The 23262-nt window shown below is 37.3% G+C and overlaps 1 protein-coding gene across 1 annotated transcript in view; it reads right to left on the reverse strand.

Annotated features, from left to right (window-relative positions):
- Positions 1-23262, reverse strand: part of ETV1 (ETS variant transcription factor 1) — an 88892-nt gene that overhangs the window by 16593 nt on the left and 49037 nt on the right. Inside the window, exons 8-9 of the mRNA XM_028119148.2 lie at positions 21518-21706; positions 17066-17313 (exon numbers count right to left, since the gene is read on the reverse strand). Coding sequence (XP_027974949.1) covers positions 17066-17313; positions 21518-21706 — 437 coding nt within the window. The remainder of the gene's footprint in view (positions 1-17065; positions 17314-21517; positions 21707-23262) is intronic.

The following is a 23262-nucleotide window of genomic DNA, read 5'->3' on the forward strand; positions in this document are numbered from 1 at the left end:
CAAATGCAGCTATAAAACAGAAATCCAACAATTTCATAGCAAACACCATTATGACGCTAGGACTGAGGCCTTGCCTACCTGACCAAGTTAACTCATCACTGAGAAAATAAACTTGGTTAATGGTTAAACTTGAGTCATAGTGATGGCTGTGTATTTAACATGTTTAGTAGCCTAGGTATAGGGGAAAGGACAGACATATGGATTAGGAGACAAAAGATTAAAATTCGAGTTCTTAACTTACTTCTAATAAAGCTAAATGACTTTAGATAAGTCATTCTGTATCTAAGCTTATATAAAATAAAGGGCTGGATCAGATGGTATCTAAAGTCTATTACAGTCAGGGCGCCTGGGTGCCTCAGTCATTAAGCGTCTGCCTTCGGCTCAGGTCATGATACCAGGGTACTAGGATCGAGCCCCACATCAGGCTCCCTGCTCGGTGGGGAGTCTGCTTCTCCCTCTCCCACTCCCCCTGCTTGTGTTCCTGCTCTCACTATCTCTCTGTCAAATAAATAGATAAAATCTTTAAAAATAAATAAATAAATAAATAAATAAAGTCTATTACAGGCTCAAGTTCTTTGATTCTGAATAGAGTGTCACTCACATGACCAGAGGTTGATTTCTGGTGAAACCAATGAAGTTGTAGCTTCAGGAAGGACCCTCCATTTACAGGAATCCCTTCCGATGCCCTGCAACTCATTTTGTAGATGCTGTTGCTTTTTCTTTTTCTTTCAGAAGGTTCCCCCAATTTTATATTTTAGGTCCCATGAACCTGGGCCCAAGCCTGTACATAACATATACAGATTCTACAGGAATGTTTAAATATATGTGACTAAATTAATTCTATCATCTGCATGTATCCTCAAGTTTTTGAAACTTTCAACACATACAAAAATAAACTTATAAAATACATAGGACAAATGTCCTATTTAATACAAGAGTATGTCCTCCATTCTACCACTTGTAGCAAGTACATGATTTCTGAACAAGGAATAAAGAACATATAAATGAATTGGGAGCTAAAGACCCTCATCTCTTCTTAACTATCCATCCACAGACTTTCATGTTATAACAGATAATTAGCACTATTTATTTGGCCTAGAGGTCATTCTTTCTTGGTCTGGAATGTTCCATTTTTAAAGTCTATCTGATTTAAAAAAAAATTGCCTGGTGATTAGTGTCAACCAAAATATGAGATAATTTTTCACAGAAAAAAGTTTACGTGGTTTTAGTCAAAACTATCTTAATGGCAATTCGTAATAGTGGTAACACTTAAAAAGTATGTAGAAATCAACAAGCTTATGAGTTGAAAACAATATAAAACTCTTTATCAAACATTTTAGAACACCATGCTTTCTTTATATAACATATGATCTAGTATGTAATTCTGACCCTGCGAAAGACAGAGTTTATCTTGTTTCCTGATATCAGGAAACTTATAATGGGGTTGCAGAGTAGTTGAACTTCTGGGTTACCAAAGAGCTAGCAGTCCATTTTATCCATACTTTTTAACCAGTGGTACTTCAAATTAATTTTTAATGTTATGTTGATTTATTGCCAGGCATAGGACCCTCAAAGCAGCTGGGCCTAGGAGGGACAGTGTTAATGACTCCGCTATCAGTTCAGCAGCTGTTTAGAGGTAAGAATTTTGTTGTAGCAATGTTGACAGCCTGCCACAAAACACTTTTACTGACTGCTGCCCAGCTGGGGTATGGCTGTAGGCTGCTCTCGAGGCAGCTAGAGGAAAACGTATAGATTAAACTCTATTATATGTAAGTGTGACTAAATGCAGTCTTTCCTCCCCAGAGGGGGACAAAAAGAGGAGGAGAGGAAATCCAAGCATTTATAAGAAACGCATGAGTCAAAGATGAAGGAACATCTTATAAAAGTGCTGTAACGTAATACAAAATAAGCATGATCCTGGGCATGTGACATCAAAGATAGAATGTGATGATCATTTCACTAATTCCCACGTCTCTACAGACCTTGCCGATTTGTTATTTCTTGTGCTAATTCTGTAATATTTTTTCATAAATTCTATTTATCAAGATGACATTTAAAGTACACTGATTTAGGGCCACCTGGGTGGCTCAGTCATTAAGCGTCCGCCTTTGGCTCAGACCATGATCCCAGGGTCCTGGGATCGAGGCCCACATCAGGCTCCTGCTCTGCGGGAAGCCTGCTTCTCCCTCTCCCCCTCCCCCTGCTTGTGTTCCCTCTCTTGCTGTGTCTCTCTCTGTCAAATGACTAAATAAAATCTTTAAAAAAATAAAATAAAAATTAAAGTATACTGATTTAAAATTCATAATAAATTAATGATTTATAATAAGGTTAAAGACAGTACCTCCATTACAGTTCCAGAGACCAAACTTGTCATCTAAGTTCTAAGAAAAGCCATGAATGGCAATTTAGGGGAAAAAAAAAATACATACATAAGAATATAATTGTGTCTTTGCCATCCTTAATACTATTGATTATACTCCAGAGTAAATAAAATTAACATCAGCTCTTGAAATTGAGACACTTGGCGAGCATTGTTTAAATCCAGTCTATCCTTAAAATCGGTATCCCTTATAGAGTCCAGAGAAGCCTGAAAAAATATGACTAAGAGGAGTTTATTCCCCTCAAGTAACTAAAGTCATGTTATCCTAAAGTGGTATCAGTTAATTTATGACTATCAGAGTGGGTCAGACTCTAATCAAATTGTAGAAACATTTCCAAAGTGATTATTCAATCAAATGACTAACATGGTTAATTAGGAGCCATAAACATTGCTCTGAAGTTCATCAAAGTAATGACTTGCCCAGAAAAATTACTGCTAATTAAATTGCCTGCTGCTTTCATTTCTACCTTATCTAATAAAAAATCCAACCAATGAAGTTTGGCATTACATTTTAACTTTTGCTAAATGCTCAACTAAGAACCAAACTAGCTAAGCGGAGACTTCAAAGGCAAACGTTCTGTGGTAGGAAATGGAGGCCTTGCATACATATGCATTCATATGTTTTCATGGAATAAAGCTCCCAAAATTCAGCAACAATAATGAACTGCTGTTTAACCACCGCACAAATGTTACTAGGACAGTGTATTTATTCTGCTCTATTATGTGTCCGTAGCTTGTGACGTTAGGGCCATGAGCACAGCACTGTGATTACAAATGTGCTCCTTGTCTTCTAACAGACCTGACTTTGAACCTCAGTTCTGGTATTTTGTGGGAGTATGGACATTTTGTTAGTTTTTTCACATCCTCAGCTCTCAACTTCCACATCTGTAAAATGGGAATAATACATGATATCCTTCAAAGGGTTGTGGAGAGGAACCCTATGGGCAACATTTCACTTAGTGCCAACAGTGAGGATTCAAGATACGTGCTTATCGTTAACAACAGAAACTATTTTTAAGTGTCCCTCATGAGTGTTTAAAGTGAGTGAACCACAGTACTTAAAACTAAAAATAATTATGTATTTACATTTTTATATCTTAATTTGCTGTTCTTAAAACAATTACTTAGTGAGACGGATGAACCTGTGATATTTAAAACATACTGATTTAAAATTCATTACAAATTTATGATTTATCAGGTTTAAGTGAGAATCTCTATTACATTTTCAAAATATTTGGAGGTACCTCTTTTGAGCTTCTTTTTACAATGTTATGCCCTGATATTTGCTGCTAAATGACTTTGGTTTAAAAAGTTTTTAATTCAGGGGTGCCTGGGTGGCTCAGTCGGTTAAGCGTCTGACTTTGGCTCAGGTCATGATTCCAAGGGTCCTGGGATGGAACCCGGTGTGGAGCCCCATGTGGAGCCCCACCTTGAGCTCCCAGAGAGTCCTGTGCTCAGCGAGGAGTCCACTTGCCCCTCTTGCTCTGCCCCTCCCCTCCACTCGTGTTCTGTCTTTTTCAAATAAAAAGTTTTAAATTCAATCTATATATTGAATTATGTAAATTTAAGACAAAGGATTTTATATTATTTTGAAATGTATGGATCAAAAAGCACTACAATAGGACACTTAGCATGGGCCCAGTCAGCTTGCCAAAACTAAACTGCCTGTAATTTGTCACACATGAATTTGGGGGATGGTTAGCTGATCTAATATGCTACAAAAATTCAAAGCAGCAAAGCACTGTTGTCATTTTAATGCACTAGTTAATGCAGGGGCACTTAAGAAGAACAGTAAACTAACACCTCAAACTATCTGATTTGATTAGTCTTCACCTTTAGTAACACCATTAAAATTGCCTTTAAATTAAGATAGTCAGGTATGAAACTAAAGAGTTGAGTTTTCTGTCTCTTGCATCTTAAAGCCATATTGGGAAATACAGTGCTGATTTGGGGAAAATGCCTCTCTTTCACTGGATGCTTTTGGTTAAATGCTTCTAGCAATAATGTGTGATAGCTTAATTAGGCATTCAAGTCTCTGAGAGTAAATGAGAAATCCCTATAAAAGAGGAATAAGTCCAGTGTTGTATTTTAACATGATCTTGCCTTCATATGAGCAGGCAATGGAGAAAGATGGATTTTCTATACACTTGACCAACTCCTTGAGGAGGTAATGGGAACAAAATCACGTCTACCTAAACTTATGTGTCATACATTGATGATGGTGGAAAACTTGGCACATTAAATGTCCAGGGCTAAAATATGTGTGTAGACATACATCTGAAATTATCAGATACTTTGTGGAAAATGTATGCATGTGTGTGTAATTCAATGCACACAGAGGAGTCTAAACAAGTTTTTCAAAGACATGTATCTATTATCTTAGGGAATATTGAGTTGTACCAAGAACTAATGACACTATTCTCATTCAAGAAAGAGGAGCTTTTAATACATTATATGTTAAAAAAAAAAGATAAAAAAAGAGGAGTTTTATGACATATCTTGCCCAAGTTTTATCCATCTTAAACTTCATGTTTTACTGTTTTGTTTGTTTCTTCCCATTTCCTGGCACAGTGTTTAAAATCCAAAGCTTTTCGAGAGTGCATAAATAACAAGAGCTTTGTGAAGATGTAGTTAAATGCAAATGCATTCACATACAGTCTAGTGTAGCATCGTTTTACTATGCGTTTCCACTTGCCGCATGAAGAGATTTCACGTAGCTAATCGAGAAAATTGTATTTTATAAAGTTTTCTGAAAAGGATGTTAAGGGGAAGGAATTTTTGTTTACACCCATGTGATCTCTCTATGAGCGAACAAATCTAAAAGTAATTAACTCTATAAATAAGGCCCAGCATAAGTATGTCTGAATTCACTTGAGAAAGAAGGCCAGTGGGATGGCACAAAAATGAAGTTTTTTAAGACCTGTTTGTCATCAGTCACAAAAGCTCCACATGGATGTAATAACATCTTAGTCACTGAACCTCATATAAAAAAAGCAAAATAGTTGGACTTGGATGAAATCTTAAGAGAATGATGAAGTTAGTATGACCTCATTCACACTTAGATGGGACCTTTTCCATTAGGATTTTTAGTAAACTGTGAATATAAATAATGTAAAATCTGCAGAGATATTCTCTTCCACCACAGCTCAGAGATAGACTCTACTGTTGATAGATTTTGAGGACAGAAAGCACCACGTTAGTCTTTATAGTGTAGTGTTTGCAAGATATCAAAAAAAAAAAAAAAGTAATGTTGTTATCTGCATTCAGGTACTTTTTAAAACATAAAGGCTATGTAACATGAAGTAACAGTATAGAATAGTATTGCTATGAGACAACAAACTTCTCTTGTAAGCGTGTGGGTTTTGGGGGGAAACAGTATCCTACACAAATAATGACCAGATTCAGGTTTAGCTTATATGATCTGGTAGGCTGACAATTTTACAAGTTTTACAAGCCTGTGAAGTTTTATTAAGTTAGAGTCAAAAATAAAATTGAAGTGATAGGAAATATAAGTACAACTGTAACCTTGACTGTTTATTAGATAGTATTGTACTCTGACAGTTTACAAAAGTTTAAAAGAAAACACAAGAAAAGATGCCATTAGCTGCTAAAACAGGGCCACACGAGAATTCTGAAGAGGGGAACGTTTTAAGGTTGAGTTTCCATACTGAATCATTCCCCTTCTGGAATCTACATCATGTGCAGAAAACACATCATGGATTGCTTTGTCTTCTCCCTTTCATCCCTCCTTGGATCACTGCAATATTCAGATATTTATTCTACTTGCTTCGAACATGAATATACTAGTATGGAGTTCTGTAGGATGGCTTCACTCCGCTGCAGACAGAATAGTACTAGATCTTGTTGGTCTTACACAATAGGACTCTTTTCACCGAAGAGTATCTCTCTCACTTTGTCTTATCCTCTAGCCCCTAAAATGGTATTTGCAAGCGTTAGAAATAATAATGTCTTACTCAAGGACTAGCAGGTTTTCAGGAAATCTCTAGGAGTCAAGATAAAAATCATACGGACAGAAATCCCTTACTCTTGCCTGGACCCCTACTACTAGAGATATGAGTAACTTTACAAACATAATCCTATCTAATCCTTACAAAAACAGAAAGGTAGAGGAATTATGTGCCCCTTCTTATAAATGAGGAGATGAAGGACAAAAGGTATAACAAAACATGTCTGCTGTGACAAAGAGAGGAAATAGTCATCGGGCTCAGAATTCAGTGTAATATTTCCAGTGTCATACAAAGTGGGTGGTTTTGTTTTTTATTGCTAAGAATAACAAAAACAGGCGGGTAAAGCAGTGCACAGTGGAGGCCCACACACTGAAACGAAGGGTCACCAGGATGGAGTATTCCAAGATTCTTCTCTAAATTTAAGAAAATGGTAAATAAATCACAATGACACATGCTTGTCACTCTCAGTTTTGTTTTGGTTGCTTTTCACATCTATCTTTGAATATCATTCCTTGTACAATTTTCCAGATGGTATTTGAAACAATTAACTAAAAATTCTCTCTCACACACATGACAAAAACCATAATCATCTATTTAATGTGATAAAAGTTCCTTGAAAACGTTTCAATTAAGTTAGTCATGTGTTAGGTAAAAGTATTTTATGGAAAAAAAAAGTCTTCCTTTTCCTCTGAACTATTAAATAGTAACTCACTTAAGTATACAAATCCTATAAGTGAAAAAAAAATTCTATAACCACATTCTATAATTAAAAATCTATATTCAAGTACTTTTAAAAAAATAAATAATATTTATCTTACCTCTCTTGTTCACATTCACGAAACACACGTACGCACATGCGCACGTCCGTACACACACACACACACACACACACACACACACACACACAGACCCAAATAGGCATCCTTAAACTGTTTCATTTAATTTCAAATCTTGGTTGCACATATAAAAACAGTTGTATGTTCATTTCGTCCACTTGCAATAAGCAGTTCTGGCCTAAACATCCTGATGGTTTTCTTTAAAAAGAAACTAAAAATCCCACACTATAAAACTCCTCTTCCCCTCCCCCTTTTAATTCCCTTTTTTGTTGTTAGTACAAGTCACAAGCAGATTATCCCTCCCTTCCCCCTTTCCTGCCTGTAAAATCCAAGTTAGACAAACACTGTGTGGCTGAAATGACATATTTGAATGGAATTCAGACCCACCAGTTCCTGTTTATGTTTCTGATTTGAGAATGTTGTCTTCTCATTCACTATACATTAGGAACACTGCAAGGCCATAAATAGTGTTGGGTTACATGCAGGCAGAACCAATGAGCATTAATCATTACTTCCAGTCAACTGGCAAAAGCAGCAGCTGATGGAACACTACACCCTTCAGCTCTGTATAAATGGACATTCCAGAGAGTAACAGTGTGTGTGTGTGTGTGTGTGTGTGTGTGTGTGCGCGCGCGTGTGTGTTTCCTTTCAGTCTCCATTTTATGAATGAAACTCCAGGCTCTATAGAGTCCATTCATGTAAGACAAATGCTTCCAGGGCTCTGCCCCCAGGGATCAATCAGTCATGGGTAAAACTGATATGATTGGTTTAAGACAGCCTTCAGCCTTCCATTACTGACTTAAAATGCAGTCCCTGTCCATTTGACCTGTGTTAATGCATAAAGAGTAAATCCAGACCATAGTCTCAATTCTCAAATCAAATCACTAGCCAGTGCCACTTACTGTAACTGTAGATTTAGAGCATATTTAAGTATTTCTTAGAAAAAGCGATAGAGTGGACCAGAGTACTGTTTTGGGAGATTTGCTATTTTAACTCAGAAAAGTGAGGAAAACCCATATGAGGCACACGGGGCAATAAAAAGCAAAGTCAGGTTGTGAGGCCAATCCCTGACCTCTACTGTAATAACAAAATCAATTAGGAAGATATCACCGTCACTTTTCACAAGTGAAGCACCTAAAAATCAGAGATTAAGTGATCCACTAGTCCACAAATCACTGGCTGAGTAAAAGAAAATTATCTTTGGATGTTAGAGAAACAGAATGTTAACATTTTCTGAAGGATCAATAGCTCATTCCTTTAAATTCCCAAGTGATTCTCCAGCTGAATTTCTTGAAGCAATAGTTTTAAAGTTAGGATGGAAAAAAACAATGAGCTGCCATGTTTTAGGAGAAAATGTAGCCATAAGCAAATGATGCTTACTAATGGAATAGGGCCAAGGTTTGGCCTTTGGGAGTGTTAAATATCAGGTACAAAAAGCCAAAGTTCATGAAACCATAATCATCACTGCACTGGAAATTACTAAAGATGGTAATGCCTAAAAATATCTAGAGTTTTAGAAGGAAAAAAGCTATTTATGAGCAATTATGGGAATGATTTGTGAAGAGTCAATCGTATACCAAACACTGTTAAGCACATAATAGGTTTTATCAGCCATCTGTAACTTGGTCCTTGACTCCAGAGGGAAGAAACCACTTCTCTCTTCCAGGGGCCTAAAGCCATACGGGAAAACAGTTGCAGTCAACAATCTCTGTATACATCTCCACACAATTTCTCATGAAATTTTTACCATGCCTGTTGAAGAAGGAATGAAGAGAAACATAAAAGATGCCTAGTCTTTGGTTTTAAACCTGTGAAGGATTATCTACTGTGGCGTCATGACAATTTAATATGTACCTTCCAATTTCTAATATCTGACAAATAAAAGAGGAGAGAATAAAGTTACCAACATATTTTAGAATTCAGAATTGAAATATCTGACAGAGCCAGGCGGGGAGATAATAAAGAATTCTACAATCTCCCAGCCAGAGAAAATATGGAACAGAGGCAAGACCACTGACGAGTGAACATACAGTGAATTATTAATTCCTAAACGACACTCTTTATTCAAGGCCTTAAATTTTTTTTCTTCTACTTGAGGTGGTTCAACGATATGTAAATAAGTGATGAAATTAAGCTGAATATTTTCAAATGTAATATTTCATATTTAGAAATTTTAAAATTATCATTATTGGCCATAGGACCTTCCATTTTGGAGATGAGGAAGCCTGCTGGTTTATGGCAAGCCTGGGCATTTAAAGTATCAGGAGCTCTTACTCCCTCTGTTCCGTCTGACTTTAATTAGCATTTTTCAACAGTTTCCTTTTGTAATCACTACATTCCTTGTGTTTCTTGAACAATATGTTTGGTTGTTTATTTATGTGTAACTCAATTGTCCAGAAAAGATGTAAGAAGATTTATTAGAAAATATGCATGAGGTCAATTTCTCTAAAATACATATCTCCTCTTGTAAATAAATAATAAAAATCATTTAAAAATAATAAACGCTGATGACAAAATTTGTGAGATACTACTCTAGTCGTAGTAGTGGTAACACTCATTCTGGTAATAGTTTAGAGCTAAACTACTAGGAATTGTGGTCTTCTGAATTTTGTTCTCTTGTTTTCACTTTTTTGAAATTTTCTGTCAGTGGAATCAGTCGACGGAGGCCCTGAAGAATCTGCTCCAAACTCATAAAACACTATTTATTTATATTTCCATGTGGCTGCAGAAAATAATTACGTTCATCTTGCTCTGTCATCCACTGATTCCAACCTGTAACTTTAAAACCTTATTATAAACTTCACAAGGGGAACCCCAAGCAAGGCTTACTAGAAACAGCATTAAAAATTACTTGACCAGGGCGCCTGGGTGGTTCAGTCGGCTAAGCGACTGCCTTCAGCTCAGGTCATGATCCTGGAGTCCCAGGATCGAGTCCCATGTCTGGCTCTCTGCTCATCGGGGAGCCTGCTTCTCCCTCTGACCCTCCCCCCTTCTCATGCCCTCTGTCTCTCTCTCAAATAAATAAAATCTTTAAAAAATAAATAAATAAATAAAAATGACTTGACTACTTTTCCTACGATTTGACTAAAATGAGTAGCCACCAACACAGCAAAAGCACAGAATAAGAGTGACAATGGAAAAATCTTCCTCCCCTGCCATTTTAGAAACCCAAGAGGATTTATATTTAACTCTCTTTGTCTAAAGTGCCAGCTTGGGCCTATATGAGGACCAGATATATTTGTCAGCTCTGACAGCTGAGAGTTGAGTATGTTCTTAGTTTTCACATACTTAACATGAGGTAAATATGTTTTCAGTATTTATTTCATCATTTCTCTACCTATATACAATTTTTTCACATGCTAAAGACAGAAAATCTTTCTTTAAATTTATGAAGGCTTGTCTATTGGCTTTTACTAAAGTCCTAAGGTGACAAAGAAGGATATGGGGGAACTTGGGAAGGTTGCTTGGATGAAGAATGGATTTAAAAATGGAGGATGGAAAAGTCCTACCATATTCTTCCAGATGTAAGCTTTCCTTGTATCTGTTTTATATAATGCAGTCCCTCATAAGATTTCTGGAGAAAAAATGGATTCAGCTGATAAAAGTTTGAAAATGACTGCTCAAGTTAAATTCTAAGCCTTTGAGAGCTATCAAAAAAAAATTTTTTTTAAGATTTATTTTTAAGTAATCTCTACACCCAACATGGGGCTGGAACTTATAGCCCCGTGATCAAGAGTTTAATGCTCCACTGACTGAGCCAGCCAGGCGCTCTGAGCTACCAAAACTTTTAACAAAGAATGGGTGATACCCAATAAGAAGGCTCAGATAAACTCAAAGTTCATATATAATCCAAGCATTTTATAGCTGGATGATCTGTTAATTAGCTAACTTTTCCTTCTAATTATTACTAAGCCTTTTCCAGAAGACCTATTATGGAAAGTCACTTCTTTGACAATCTCAACTATTGACAATGTTTATATTTTTTTAAAAAGAAACAGAATGCATTTTAATCCTAAATGTCACTGAAGGTCCCATAGTTTCCTCTCTTACAACAGTGAACACCTAATAATTAGAATAAAATTTGGGGACCATCTAATGTAAAGGAAAAACACACATTAGGTCTCAGTGCAGATAATTTCATTGCTCTGAATCAGGTAGAGTTTTGACAAACCACAGAGAAACTGAATCCAAAAATTAGAGTATAGGATCAATAACATAGGTAAGAAATGGTGGACTAAAGTACTTTATTTTGGACAACTATGTAGAAAGACAGTGGTGAACAGTGTACTAAACTAAGAAAATTTTGGTTCCAGTTTTAACTGTTTCACAAAATACCTGTGTACCTGGAGATAAGTTAATAGGAATGAGCCTCAGGCATTTTATCTGTACAACTGAGGCGTGGGGAAGGAATGTGAACTAGATAATACCCAAGAGCTTTCAGGAGTTTAAAATTTTCTAATTCTGTGAAACAACTCTTTGTGTCAATTTCCCAATTTAAAATCAGCATTCACAACACTCGCTACCATATGTGTTATATGCCTCCAAACTGAAGGCCTTCAGTACCAGCAGAGTAGCCCTACAAAACATCATTAAAAAATATAAAACAACTAATGAATCATTGAACACTATACCAAAAACTAATGATGTACTATACAGTGGCTAACTGAACATGATAAAATATATATATAAAACATTTTCTTCAGGAGACACATGATGTCAGCTTTCTCCACTACCCTCTCCTTTGACTTCTTCCTCTCCTGAAGCTCAAACCTTGTCTGCCATTTTCTGATTTCAGCAACTTTCTTCCTGCCCTTGAAAGTTCTCCTTTCCCCGTCTCCATCCCCAGCTCTTAAACTGCTCCACCTCTTGGCTGGGAGGCATCGTTTAAACTAAGGAGAGTAATAGAATAGGCCCTGAGGGCTAAAAACATCTTATTAATGTACTACCCCTCCAGTCAACTCTTAGGTTGAGATTTTTTGTGTATCCCAAAATGCAAAGGAACAAAGCACTAATTGTGGATTGCAAACACCACGCAGGGATGAACTGGAAACCCACCAAGTAGCATAATAATTTTGCTCCCACCTCTAAGGCACTACTGGACACAAACTAATAGCAAATCAGTTAGCTTTGCATCATGTGAGACTGTAATATCATCCTTTACTTAGCACTCTTTTCACTTAAAGGACTGGACACTTCTGCAACTCCAAATGGGTTGACATTTTAAAATATAATACTTATTCTGTCTGATTAGAAAAGTGGTACCTAAGCATGGTTAAAATGCCAAGCACTTTACAGACAAAATAGAAATTGCTTAGAATATCATCACCCATATAGAGCCACAGTATGTCTGTATTGGGTCTTATTTTGAATGAGCCATACATTACATACGTAATATTCTTTTTTACTCAGGTTTCATTTCATTAAATTTTTTTAAAGATTTTATTCTTAAGTAATCTCTATACCCAACATGGGGCTCAAGCTCACAACCCTGAGGTCAAGAGTCACAAGCACTAGCAACTGAACCAGCCAGGTGCCCCTTATTAAATTTTTTTTTAATATTTTTTTTTAAACCTGACTTCAAATGGCTGCATAATATTTCTCTAATGGATAGCTATAACTTATCCTACCTTTCAATTACTACATATTTGTAACATTTCTCTCTCACTCAAACATTCATTGTGCTTTCTATTCCCGAACATAATTTCCAGGGTGAAATGACCTGATTACAGCGTATGAACATTGTGTGCTGATATTTTCTTGAACCAAACTTTAGTTTAATCTTCCCACCACCCCCCTAAAAATACTACCATGTAAACTACAAGGAAGGAAGGAGGGAAGGAAGGGAAAGAAAGAAAGAATCAACTAACACAAACAACTCCAATGAAATATGTTGCTCTGAATATATAAAATATTTGCCTTCTTGGGTATCGTGTATCTGCAAAACCTCATATGCAAACATGAAAATGGGAAATATAAAATATAAAAATAACTATGATTCTATGAAAGTGGGGCACTGCATAAGGAACTCCCATGGAAGCATTCAATGCACATTCAATTAATGTAGTCACTTGGCCGTTAGGGCAAGAAAGAGAAAATCATGTTGGATTCAGGAAAAACAAACCAACTAACAAAAAAACCCGTGTACTGCTTTGTGCAGTATTATTAGGCTAGAGAAGATGAGAAAGAAAACAATAATAACAGATGTGATTATTTAGAACTCAATATCCTAATATAATCGTGATCACACTCTACGAGGTCACCAAATTGTCCCTAAATTCACTTTTTTTTATCTTCTCCAAGTGTCCTCTGATACAGGTTTTCTCCTCTTCTCCTGAATAAAAATTTCTACTCAACTAACATAATATTTTGCATTTTTTTTAGCTTGAATACTCGGCAGTTGAAATTACATTCCTGTAATTATAATTATAACTAATAGACCTTCCATTTCCCATGTCATAATTAATGTCAGGCCTTATTAGAGCATAATCATGCTGCCTTTTCACTTACAAAGCTTCTTTTTATTTTCACAACATTTATGTTATATTGAATTAAGCAATAAAGAGTTCTAGAGGCCTTCTGAAAGGAAAACCTTTGGATCACAGATGCTAAGTAAACTATGAAACGTTTCCGCATTGTTCTTAAATCACATAAACTATTTTCTAATGTCCCATTTGCTCAACCTCAGTAAGTGAACCAAGAAATCAATGATCCAGCGATAAGTACATTAGATTCCCTAAAAAGATTATTTAATGTGCTCTCAGCAAGAATGAAAGAACGAATGACCACAAAACAAAATATTTGGAGATCATACTTGTTGATTGCAATGTATGAATGTATGACATATACAGACATGTCAACCAACTCAACTGCAGCAACTTAGTGGCCAGGGAAATACATTTTGATACTTGCATATTAATTTTTCACAGGCCCTGGTTACACACTGTTACTGAAGTTTTTTTTTAGACCACAACCAGAAGACACAATTTTAGGACTTAACTATTCAAACAAAACAGAACTGTATCCTATTGGCAATACTGAAATTAGAATTCCAAGGTGCCATACAACTTCTTTAGCAATCCGCAATAGAATTTAGAGGGAAGAAAGGAATCTAAATTAACAGCTTCCCAAAAGTTAAACAACTATTCTACAAGTCATTTGCAAGGTATTTTATTATTTATTTATTATTATTTAATTGTGGTACACTTAACAGAAGACATGCCCTACATCCCTCTAAAATAGGATACTGGACAGTTATGGACAGAATGATTATGTCCCCCACAATTCACTGTAGATGCCCTGATGCCCGGTGTGATCGTATTTGGAGATGGGGCCCCAAGAGAGGGAATAAGGGTCGGATTAAATCAGGAGGGTGGGACCCCATGATGGAATCAGTGCCCTTAGAAGAAGAGGAAGAGGGATCAGAGCTCGCTTACTCTCTGTCACATAAGGGACACAGTGAGAAAGTGGCCATCTGCAAGGCAGGAAGAGGATCCTTCCCAGGCATGAAATCTGCCGGCACCTTGACCTTGGGACTTCCCAGCTTGCAGAACTGTGAGGAATAAATGTGTGTTGTTTAAGCTTCCTGGTTGATGGTAGTTTATTAGAGCAGCCTGAGCTAAGCTAGGCCCTATGCTTTTTAGGCTACATCTGTGCTTTTGAGGGTCGGACAGTGACTGATTCTGAAGTTCATATTATGTATGGCCCACTAATAATGCATCTTCTCAAGAAAAGGTACCTATGCTCAACACCATGTTATACGTAATTTTACATGTTACATAAATATGAGGAAAAGAGATCTATATGGAGCTAACTATAGAATCAAGAAAATGGTTTCAATATCAATCTTGCTAAATTATACACATAAAAACATTTCTAGAACACACAGATACTCTCTAAATGTTATGCCCTATAAGTCCTTTTGAACAAATTATTTGGGCTATTTTATATGTATTTTCTATGTAAAGTTTCTTGAAATCATGGTGACTTCAAAAAACCGTGCAGCAAATAAAAATATGGTTTGAGGGGGGAAGAGAAGATCAGTTAAAAGGATTTGAAATTTATAGAGAAAAATGAATCCCATCTATAAAATTATTAGATAATAAGACAGAATTATGGACAGAAACTATGGACAAATATACAAAGTTCTAAACATGAAACTACGGTACATTTCAGGTACACTTAGTCTCCAAATTACAGAGCGTGAGAGGCAAGCATTCAAATAAAGGCCCTCATGCCATATGTTTAATTTTTTTTTAATTGTAAACCAACCAACAAACAGATAAATAAATGTTTTCTCCTCCCATGCCTTGAAAATATACCATTCACAACAAATGGAAGGCCACATCAAATTTAGAATTTGAGGAAATCTCTGAGATTAGCCCTGGAATAGGATGGTAGGGAACCAGCTTCTAGTCTTCAGACCCCGGCTCACCCTGCTTCCTGCTTCTTTTCCTATCCCCATAACCCCACATTGCGCCACATACCATGGGGGCCTCACACGCAGGCAAAGGGGCGCATGCAAGCTCCATCCTCATTCAGCTACAAATAGCTACCTGGTGGCTACTTCTTTGGACCTCGGAGTGTACACAGGAGTAATGTGCTCTGCCTTCAGAAAACTAAGCCTGGGATGAAACTGCTCAGGCTCTGGAAGTGGACTTAGGGCCTGTGAGGCAGGGAATTCATGGGTCCTTGGTAGCTGGTGCTCTTTCTAAAGGTGGAGGTCTGACCTCCGAGTAGGCAAGTCCTCTGACAATCCTTTGAACCTCTTGCCCAAAGAAGAAGGGTGGCCAAAGGGAGACTCTGAATTGTAGGGCTCCTCTGAGTTGTAGGGCTCCCCTTTGCTGAGCTTCAAGAGCAGTTTATAAAAAGCAGGTAATTTTATGCAAGTTAAAAAGTCAAATTAGAGATAATTTTCTTTCCTCAACTAGAACTGATAGAAAAACTCAGCAGTTATTCCTAGAGGAGCAACAGTCCCCTCTCAAAGAACAACCATAACGTTGCATCTAAACAAGAGGAAATTACATTGTTTTCAAGTATTTCCAAGTCCACAACCATCTATTCACATGTTACAATAATGTTAATAACGTTTTATAGGAACATTGTACACTTCTTATAAGCATTAGCTTTGATTTCATACTTTCTTTCAAAATTCCTGAGATATCTGAAAAGCAGACATCCTGATTTTGAGATTGTAATGGGTGAAAGTGAGAGGAGTTACATAATTCTTCTAAAGTCTCAAGGTCACATGTTGGCGAAGTTGGTGATAATACTCGTAACCAATTTACATTTCCTTACTTTCAGAAGACCCCCTTTTTTCTCCATCTTAATAAACTTCTCTGGGAGGGGCGGGGCTTTCTGGCTCAGTGACACCAAAGCTGAGCTCTACGAATAAACCATTCTGAAACTCAGACGTTGTATTTTTGCTCTTCTTCTTCTAATATGTAAGAATCTTACTTTTGGACCAGTGGAATCTTGCCATCAATAAAGGGAAAAACAAACAGTTTTAAGCACTAAATGAGCTAATACAAAAGAATATTACTTTCTGGAAGCATTGTTATTAAATAATGCTGCAGTAGCAAAATGGAAAAAAGCCCCAAATCAAGAAAAGAATTACAATGTTACACTCTTGGACTGAGAGTGTGCCTAATTTTACAAATTACACCATTTTTTGGGACTGGTTTCGTTTCTAGACACTACTTCAACCATCAGCTCAAGCCAAAATGATCTGATGGTCCAGCTTCACATAGAAAGATTCAAAGAAGGGATAAAATCAGAAAGATTCCACACCAAATGGTCATGAGCTACCCATGTGATGCAAACATTAATCAAAGTGACAAACAAGTGAAAAGATGTCTTAAATGTAACTTAAAGCACGGGCCTACCTGAATCATATGCAAAGTCTCTGGGTTCCTGTTTAATCATCAGAGGAGGAGGGAAGCTTTGCCCGGCAGCACCGCCAACCATGGTGTTGTGTTCATACACTGGGTCATGGTACTCCTGCTTAAAGCCTTGAGGTGGGAAGGGGATGTTTGGCTCAGACATCTGCCGTTGGTACATAGGACGGCCTTCCCTTGGCATTGTTGGCAGAGGAGGAAAAGAATTACAGGGTTCAGAGAGCTGGCGGCGAAATCTGGGAAACAGGAGAGCATGTTTTAAGTAAAAAGTTAACAAGGAATACTCCTTAAAATACAGATACAATTTTCAACTTTTTTGTTAATGAGCATGATACCAATTAACCCGAAGTGCAAATCTTTTGTTTTTTTAAGATTATTTATTTATTTATTTATTTATTTATTTATTTATTTTTGCTGGGGGGGGTGGAGAGAGAAAATGAGTTGGGGGGAGGGGCAGAGGGAGAAGCAGAGGGGCTTGATCCTAGGACCCTGGGATCATGACCGGAGCTGAAGGCAGACGCTTAACCAACTGAGCCACCCGGGCACCCCTGAAGAGCAAATCTTTAACAAGGACTGGATTTCTCCTTCCTGGGTCAGTAGTACCATGTTTTTTAATCACAATAGGACTTGTGTTCCTTGATAAACTGTCCCTTGCAGCACCATTTTGGTACACCACAGTGAGTTAAAGGCGTGCTTTGAGTAGGGATAGGAGAACACTGTATTATTTTGTGAAAACACACCCCCTAACAAGCTAAAATGCCCAATTCTAAACAAATTGGAATATTTACCAAATTTTCAAATTAAGAGAGTCTCAAGTAATTATAGACAAGAAAAAACAAACCAGGAAAAACAGAATCTGATTCCAAAGTACATCCCCCGCCTCTTAATTGTTACCACACTAATCAACAAACACCAAAAAAAAATCAACCAGGTTTTTATTAACCTACTTATTAACTAGTTTTCCTTCCCTTACCATCAGTTACTGAGGAAGCAAGAGAGGAATGACCCTCCTCTCAAATGGGCAGGACTCTTAAATCTTCAACAATGTTCTAAATAACATTGTATTCCGGTGAGAAATAAAATGGGAAAATATTAGACAGACTAAAGCCCAGGCTGGTTTTTAAAAGACCACCTCTCTACCATCAAACTGCAGTACAGGACACATCAGCTTCCGATAGCTTCAAACAAAGTATCAGATTGATACAAATGAGCATCAGATATACTGATGGAAAGAAGATGTATGAGCAGAATAGATTGGGGACAGGTTGTGCTGTGGGGTCATGAGGAATTTCTGAGGCCTCAGTAGAAGGCCGACAGCGAGTCCCTCTCTTCCTTCTCGGTTATGCTGTGTAACGATTGGCTAATCACATAATCGTTAGGTTCTGTGTTTCTCATCTATAATATCATTGACCCACCACAAAGATGTGGATTAATTAAAGATTCAAAAGTACTCTAAAATGCCCCAAGAGTGCTTAAAAATAACCTACTCAACATTTCTATGAGCAAATATAAACCTATTAACCGACCACCCCCCCACCCACCCCCACCCCCACCCCCGCCAACACTAAAAGCATTCCGGAGACTTTAATTTGGAAAGTTAACATTTAATTTTGGTAACGGTTGGTAAATGAAAATAAGGTAAAAGCTAAAGAAGGGCAAAGCAAATCGCTTTAGCATTTCCACAAACACTCCTTCCTCTCTATCCTGCCGCGATTTAACTCTAAGTTTACTGGCTGCCATAGAAAGCACTGAAATTCCACCTACACCTGCAGAAAATAAACTTAGAAACTCCGATATTGCCAAACACGCTGACTGGCACTGCATTCATTTCCCTTCTCTTGCTTATTTCATTAGCCAAAAAAAGAAACAAATTATCATTAAGAACTGTCAAGGAGTGAATCAGAAAATTGTAACTTGAAGTTAAAATAAGAAACCAGCTCACTTGTGAAAGCCTTAAAAGGAAGTTAATAATACTTAGACTAAAAGCTTTGTAAGGAATCAAACCATTTGTTTTTACGAGTAGACACGATTCTCATTGGTACCTGCTGAGGACCACATATATATGCAACACGCAGCCTTCACAGGAAGCTACAAGTGTCTCGTGCCATTCTTAGGAGGCACTGGCAATGATAAAGGTAAAGTGACTCAAGTAGCTTCTGGAAGAGAGTTAATGCGTAAGGAGAGCACGCTGATGCTTCTTGGATACAGAAAAACAGTGTATAAGTGGTGGGAAACACTGAGAAAGAGAGACAGGGCTCCTGCACAGTGGGTTCAGGGACAAGTGCCAAAGGGCTGGCCCAAGGAACAGAATGAGCCTGAGGAAAGGAAGCAGGGTGCAGCCCAGTTGGCCATAAAGCATTCCCAGAGTGAGGTGGGGTGCCCGGGATGGAGGGGGCTATTTGGAGAAAGGATCTGTTCCCAGAGCAAATTTTGCCATTTATAACCGAGGAACTGTCATTGGTTGGCTAGAACCCTCCAAGAAATCCTCCTCAGAAACATACGGCTTCCGAGATTTTCCTGGGATTGGCCAGCTGGTACTGTCCTCAAAACTCAGTGGGGGGCAGTGGGAAAAGACCCCGAGCTTCCCTCTTCTAGTTCCGGGCCGGCTGTTCTCAGTCTCAAATATTTGACTTCAAGTAGAGAAGCTAAAATGGATTTGGCTAAAGCCTCTCACGTTAGGTCACCGAAACCCAGGCATTCTGCCTGTTCAGCAGTCACCTTCCCGAACTGCTCCACACAAACAGCCGACAACACAAGCTTGCAAGTGGGAGAGGCTCACGAATGGGGGACTCGGGGAAGTCACTGCAAGTGGACAAAAGAGGACTTGCTTTTGTTTGTACTCTTCCTCCCTTCCAGTCCTGCACAATGTGCATCTGTTCAATGGCCCACCCTGCAATAAGATTTCTTTCATCTGTATTTACAAAACTGTTTACACAGATGCACATACCATCACGGTCTGACAAGGTCTCCAGTCTACGGAGTGAGAAGGGAATGATCATAGGAGGCATTTCATAACCAAAGCACAAAAGGACTCAGTGATGGAAACAAAGGTGGCAAAGATACGGTTTAGTTGCACATTGTAAAGACTGCTTTAATCTTATCCATCATACCAAAAGAGAGTTAACTGAATCTGAGATTGAGTCACATTAGTAACCTATAAAAAGTAGATCTGAGTCCTCCCGTATTTTCAGAAAGTTGCCAGTGACACATCTTCTGGTTTCCTCTGCTGATCCAGAGGATTCCTTTGGCTAAGTTATTTTTATAATGGTGTGTCAGAGCCAGTTTGCACTGGCTTATTGTTAAATTTTCAGAAATACGGCAAGCCAATTGTTAAACACAGGATTATTAAGAATTAAATGACGTCAATTTATAACTTTCTAAATACTGTATTAAAACAAAGGCGATAGGTACTCAAAACTCATCCCTTGCCAATTATTTTACTACATATTACTACTGATTGTGTTCCAGAGCTCACGTCCATTTTATCTGTATGGTAGAAATACTAAATAAAGCTGTGTTGCTACTACTCATCTCTTTCTGACTCCACCTCCAGAGCTGTCAGAACGATAGCTCCGAGTTGGAATATTTACATCACAGACGTATCAAATGCCATAGATGACGTCTTTGGGCTTTTCTCCCATCAGGCCCACCGTTAAACCCTTCCCAGCACACCACTGGCTCCATATAATTAAAAGGCAGAAGGGAAAGGAAGGATGCTGTATACAATCAACCTGTGTTTTAAGCTGTATTATTAAAAGTGCTAAAGGTACTCTAATATTTTATTTAAATATGAATTCATCTCTACGAGTCCAGAATTATCCACCACAGCATGCTCCCTAGCTCCACGTTCTGGCTCTTGCCTTCCTTCTTTCTAAGGAATAATAATTCAGTCTCCATCTCTTAACTTTATATTCTCAGTGTCCAGGGTCATGCATCTACTGCCATTAAATATTCACCACTTGGAAAGGATGGAAAATAGTTTTAATCAAATAAGTTCTATTCTGCAAAACTATGTACAGCTAAACCATTCAATCTAAGGTAAAGAACCTAATTCCATAAGCCACCTACTAAAATTAGTCTCCTAACTTTATAGAACAAGTACACACATATGCTCATAAAAATGGGATGATCTGATTTAAAGTTTAAGTGAGGCAATTTAATTCAGGCAAAGCGAAAGGGAAATGTTCAAATGCCGGTATATAGATTAATTTTCCACTGTAGCAACCAATTTAAATGTTTATAAAAGGAATGTTTATAAATGACCTTCTCCACAAATTATTTGTAACTATGGATAGGGCAAGCTCTTTCTAAAAATATTTTGCAAAGATGTGCAAAATTAATATGCTCACCTTAAATCTGCCATAGGTCTTAGGAATTAGTAATAGACCTTTCTTCCAAGATGCTAAAAACATTAAAAAATATATAGTACTTGCAGTTTACCTGTGGTCCATGGGGTAGCTGCTGTCTTGTATGGGCTGCGAAGGAGGGAGGTGAGCTGGGAAGGCGCGGTCAGGCTTCGGAGTGTGAGTGGAGTTTGGAGATGCATGATGTAGTGGGGATACTGGGGTGCTGGACGGTGTTGGGGGGTTGGAGGGCCTCATTCCCACTTGTGGCTTCTGATCATAGGCACTACCCAAGGAACAAAACAGAAGAGAACATCTGTTTCTTTGGAACGATTAAACAATTTTTCTTCCAACCCAAGAAAAGCAAAAAATATTCTAGGCTCAAGTCATAAGGAAGTGAGAATTCTGTAAGTATTGGTTTTTTTATAATCCTAAAACATGTAATCTGCAGAATCACCCACCACTTACACAGAAAATAGGATAATTAATATATAACTCGGTATTAGCATAAATATAAAACACATATTTTAATACCTACCCAAACAACTTAGTATACGGAAAAATCACTGTCTATGACAGCACTGGAACTATGGAAATAATTATTGATGTATCTATTCTTGGTATGTTTCCTTGAGCAAGTTGGATAGATCTTTTCTAAATCATTAAATATTTCTGATACTATCATTGTTCCATATTACATAAGATTTTAGAACAAGACACTAACCTCAGTTTCATAAGATGGAGACCAATCCTGGCTTGCCTTTATTTATGATAAAATTCTTAAGAAGGCAATCCTTTCGTCTTATTTTCATTTTTTAATATGAAATAAATGATGCCTGGCATTAACTTCCTCACATGGGATAATAAAGAGTAATGAGGCAAATTAAAATGTCTCTGATATAGTTAAACTTTCTTGGAGTATAAAAATAGGTACAAAGGCGCCTGGATGGCTCAGTCGTTAAGCGTCTGCCTTTGGCTCTGGTCAGGATCCCAGGGTCCTGGGATCGAGCCCCGCATCGGGCTCCCTGCTCAGCGGGGAGTCTGCTTCTCGCTCTCCCACTCCCCCTGCTTGTGTTCCCTCTCTCACTGTGTCTCTCTCTGTCAAATAAATAAATAAAATCTTAAAAAAAAAATAGGTACAAAATGAGATTCTTAAAAAGAAAATCCTATTGTCATAGTCTAACTTTTAAACAAAATTACCAAGGAATAAAATGAGTAAGCTTGTTTTTATATATACTATGGATTTAAGTTGCTCTCCTTTGTTGCATTTCCTCTTGGGAATATGATTTAACTAATTTTTATAATCTAAAAAATATTTTACTAAGAATAAATTTTACTTAAATTTCTGAATAAGAAAGGTATTTCTAGGTTAAAATAATATATCTTTTAAATAAAGAGTGATTATCAATACATAGTTTTTCCTTTTTAAAAAAGAAACACTCTTTTTGGGTTAACTTCTGAAATAATTTATTCAGTTGCTACATCTATACCACAGAATTACATCCAAGCGCAAAAATACTTCACATAAGTGAAGAGAAGTCAACTGTTGGCTTTAAAGCAAAGTCAACAGTACTCATATTATGTTTGGTTCTACCTATTTCCTTTACCAATATTTCTGAATGAGAAACCCCTTCTTCTACAAAATAGTTTGCCTGTCTTATTCCCATGTAAAAAGAAAAAAAATTATCTATCTTCTGCCCCAGGACACTACTTTTTTTTCTCCATGAAATACTGTATTGAGTTATATTGTTCATACAGAAATGGAAGTACTAGGGTTTAATCCATATATCACTGTGGAAATTATTGGTCCCAAGAAGGACCTCAAAATATTCAGGTGATTCG

The sequence above is a fragment of the Eumetopias jubatus genome, unplaced genomic scaffold (assembly GCF_037043125.1).
Source record: "Eumetopias jubatus isolate StellerSeaLion01/CBP00866 unplaced genomic scaffold, mEumJub1_p1.0 scaffold_14, whole genome shotgun sequence".
Taxonomy (NCBI): Eukaryota; Metazoa; Chordata; class Mammalia; order Carnivora; family Otariidae; genus Eumetopias; species Eumetopias jubatus.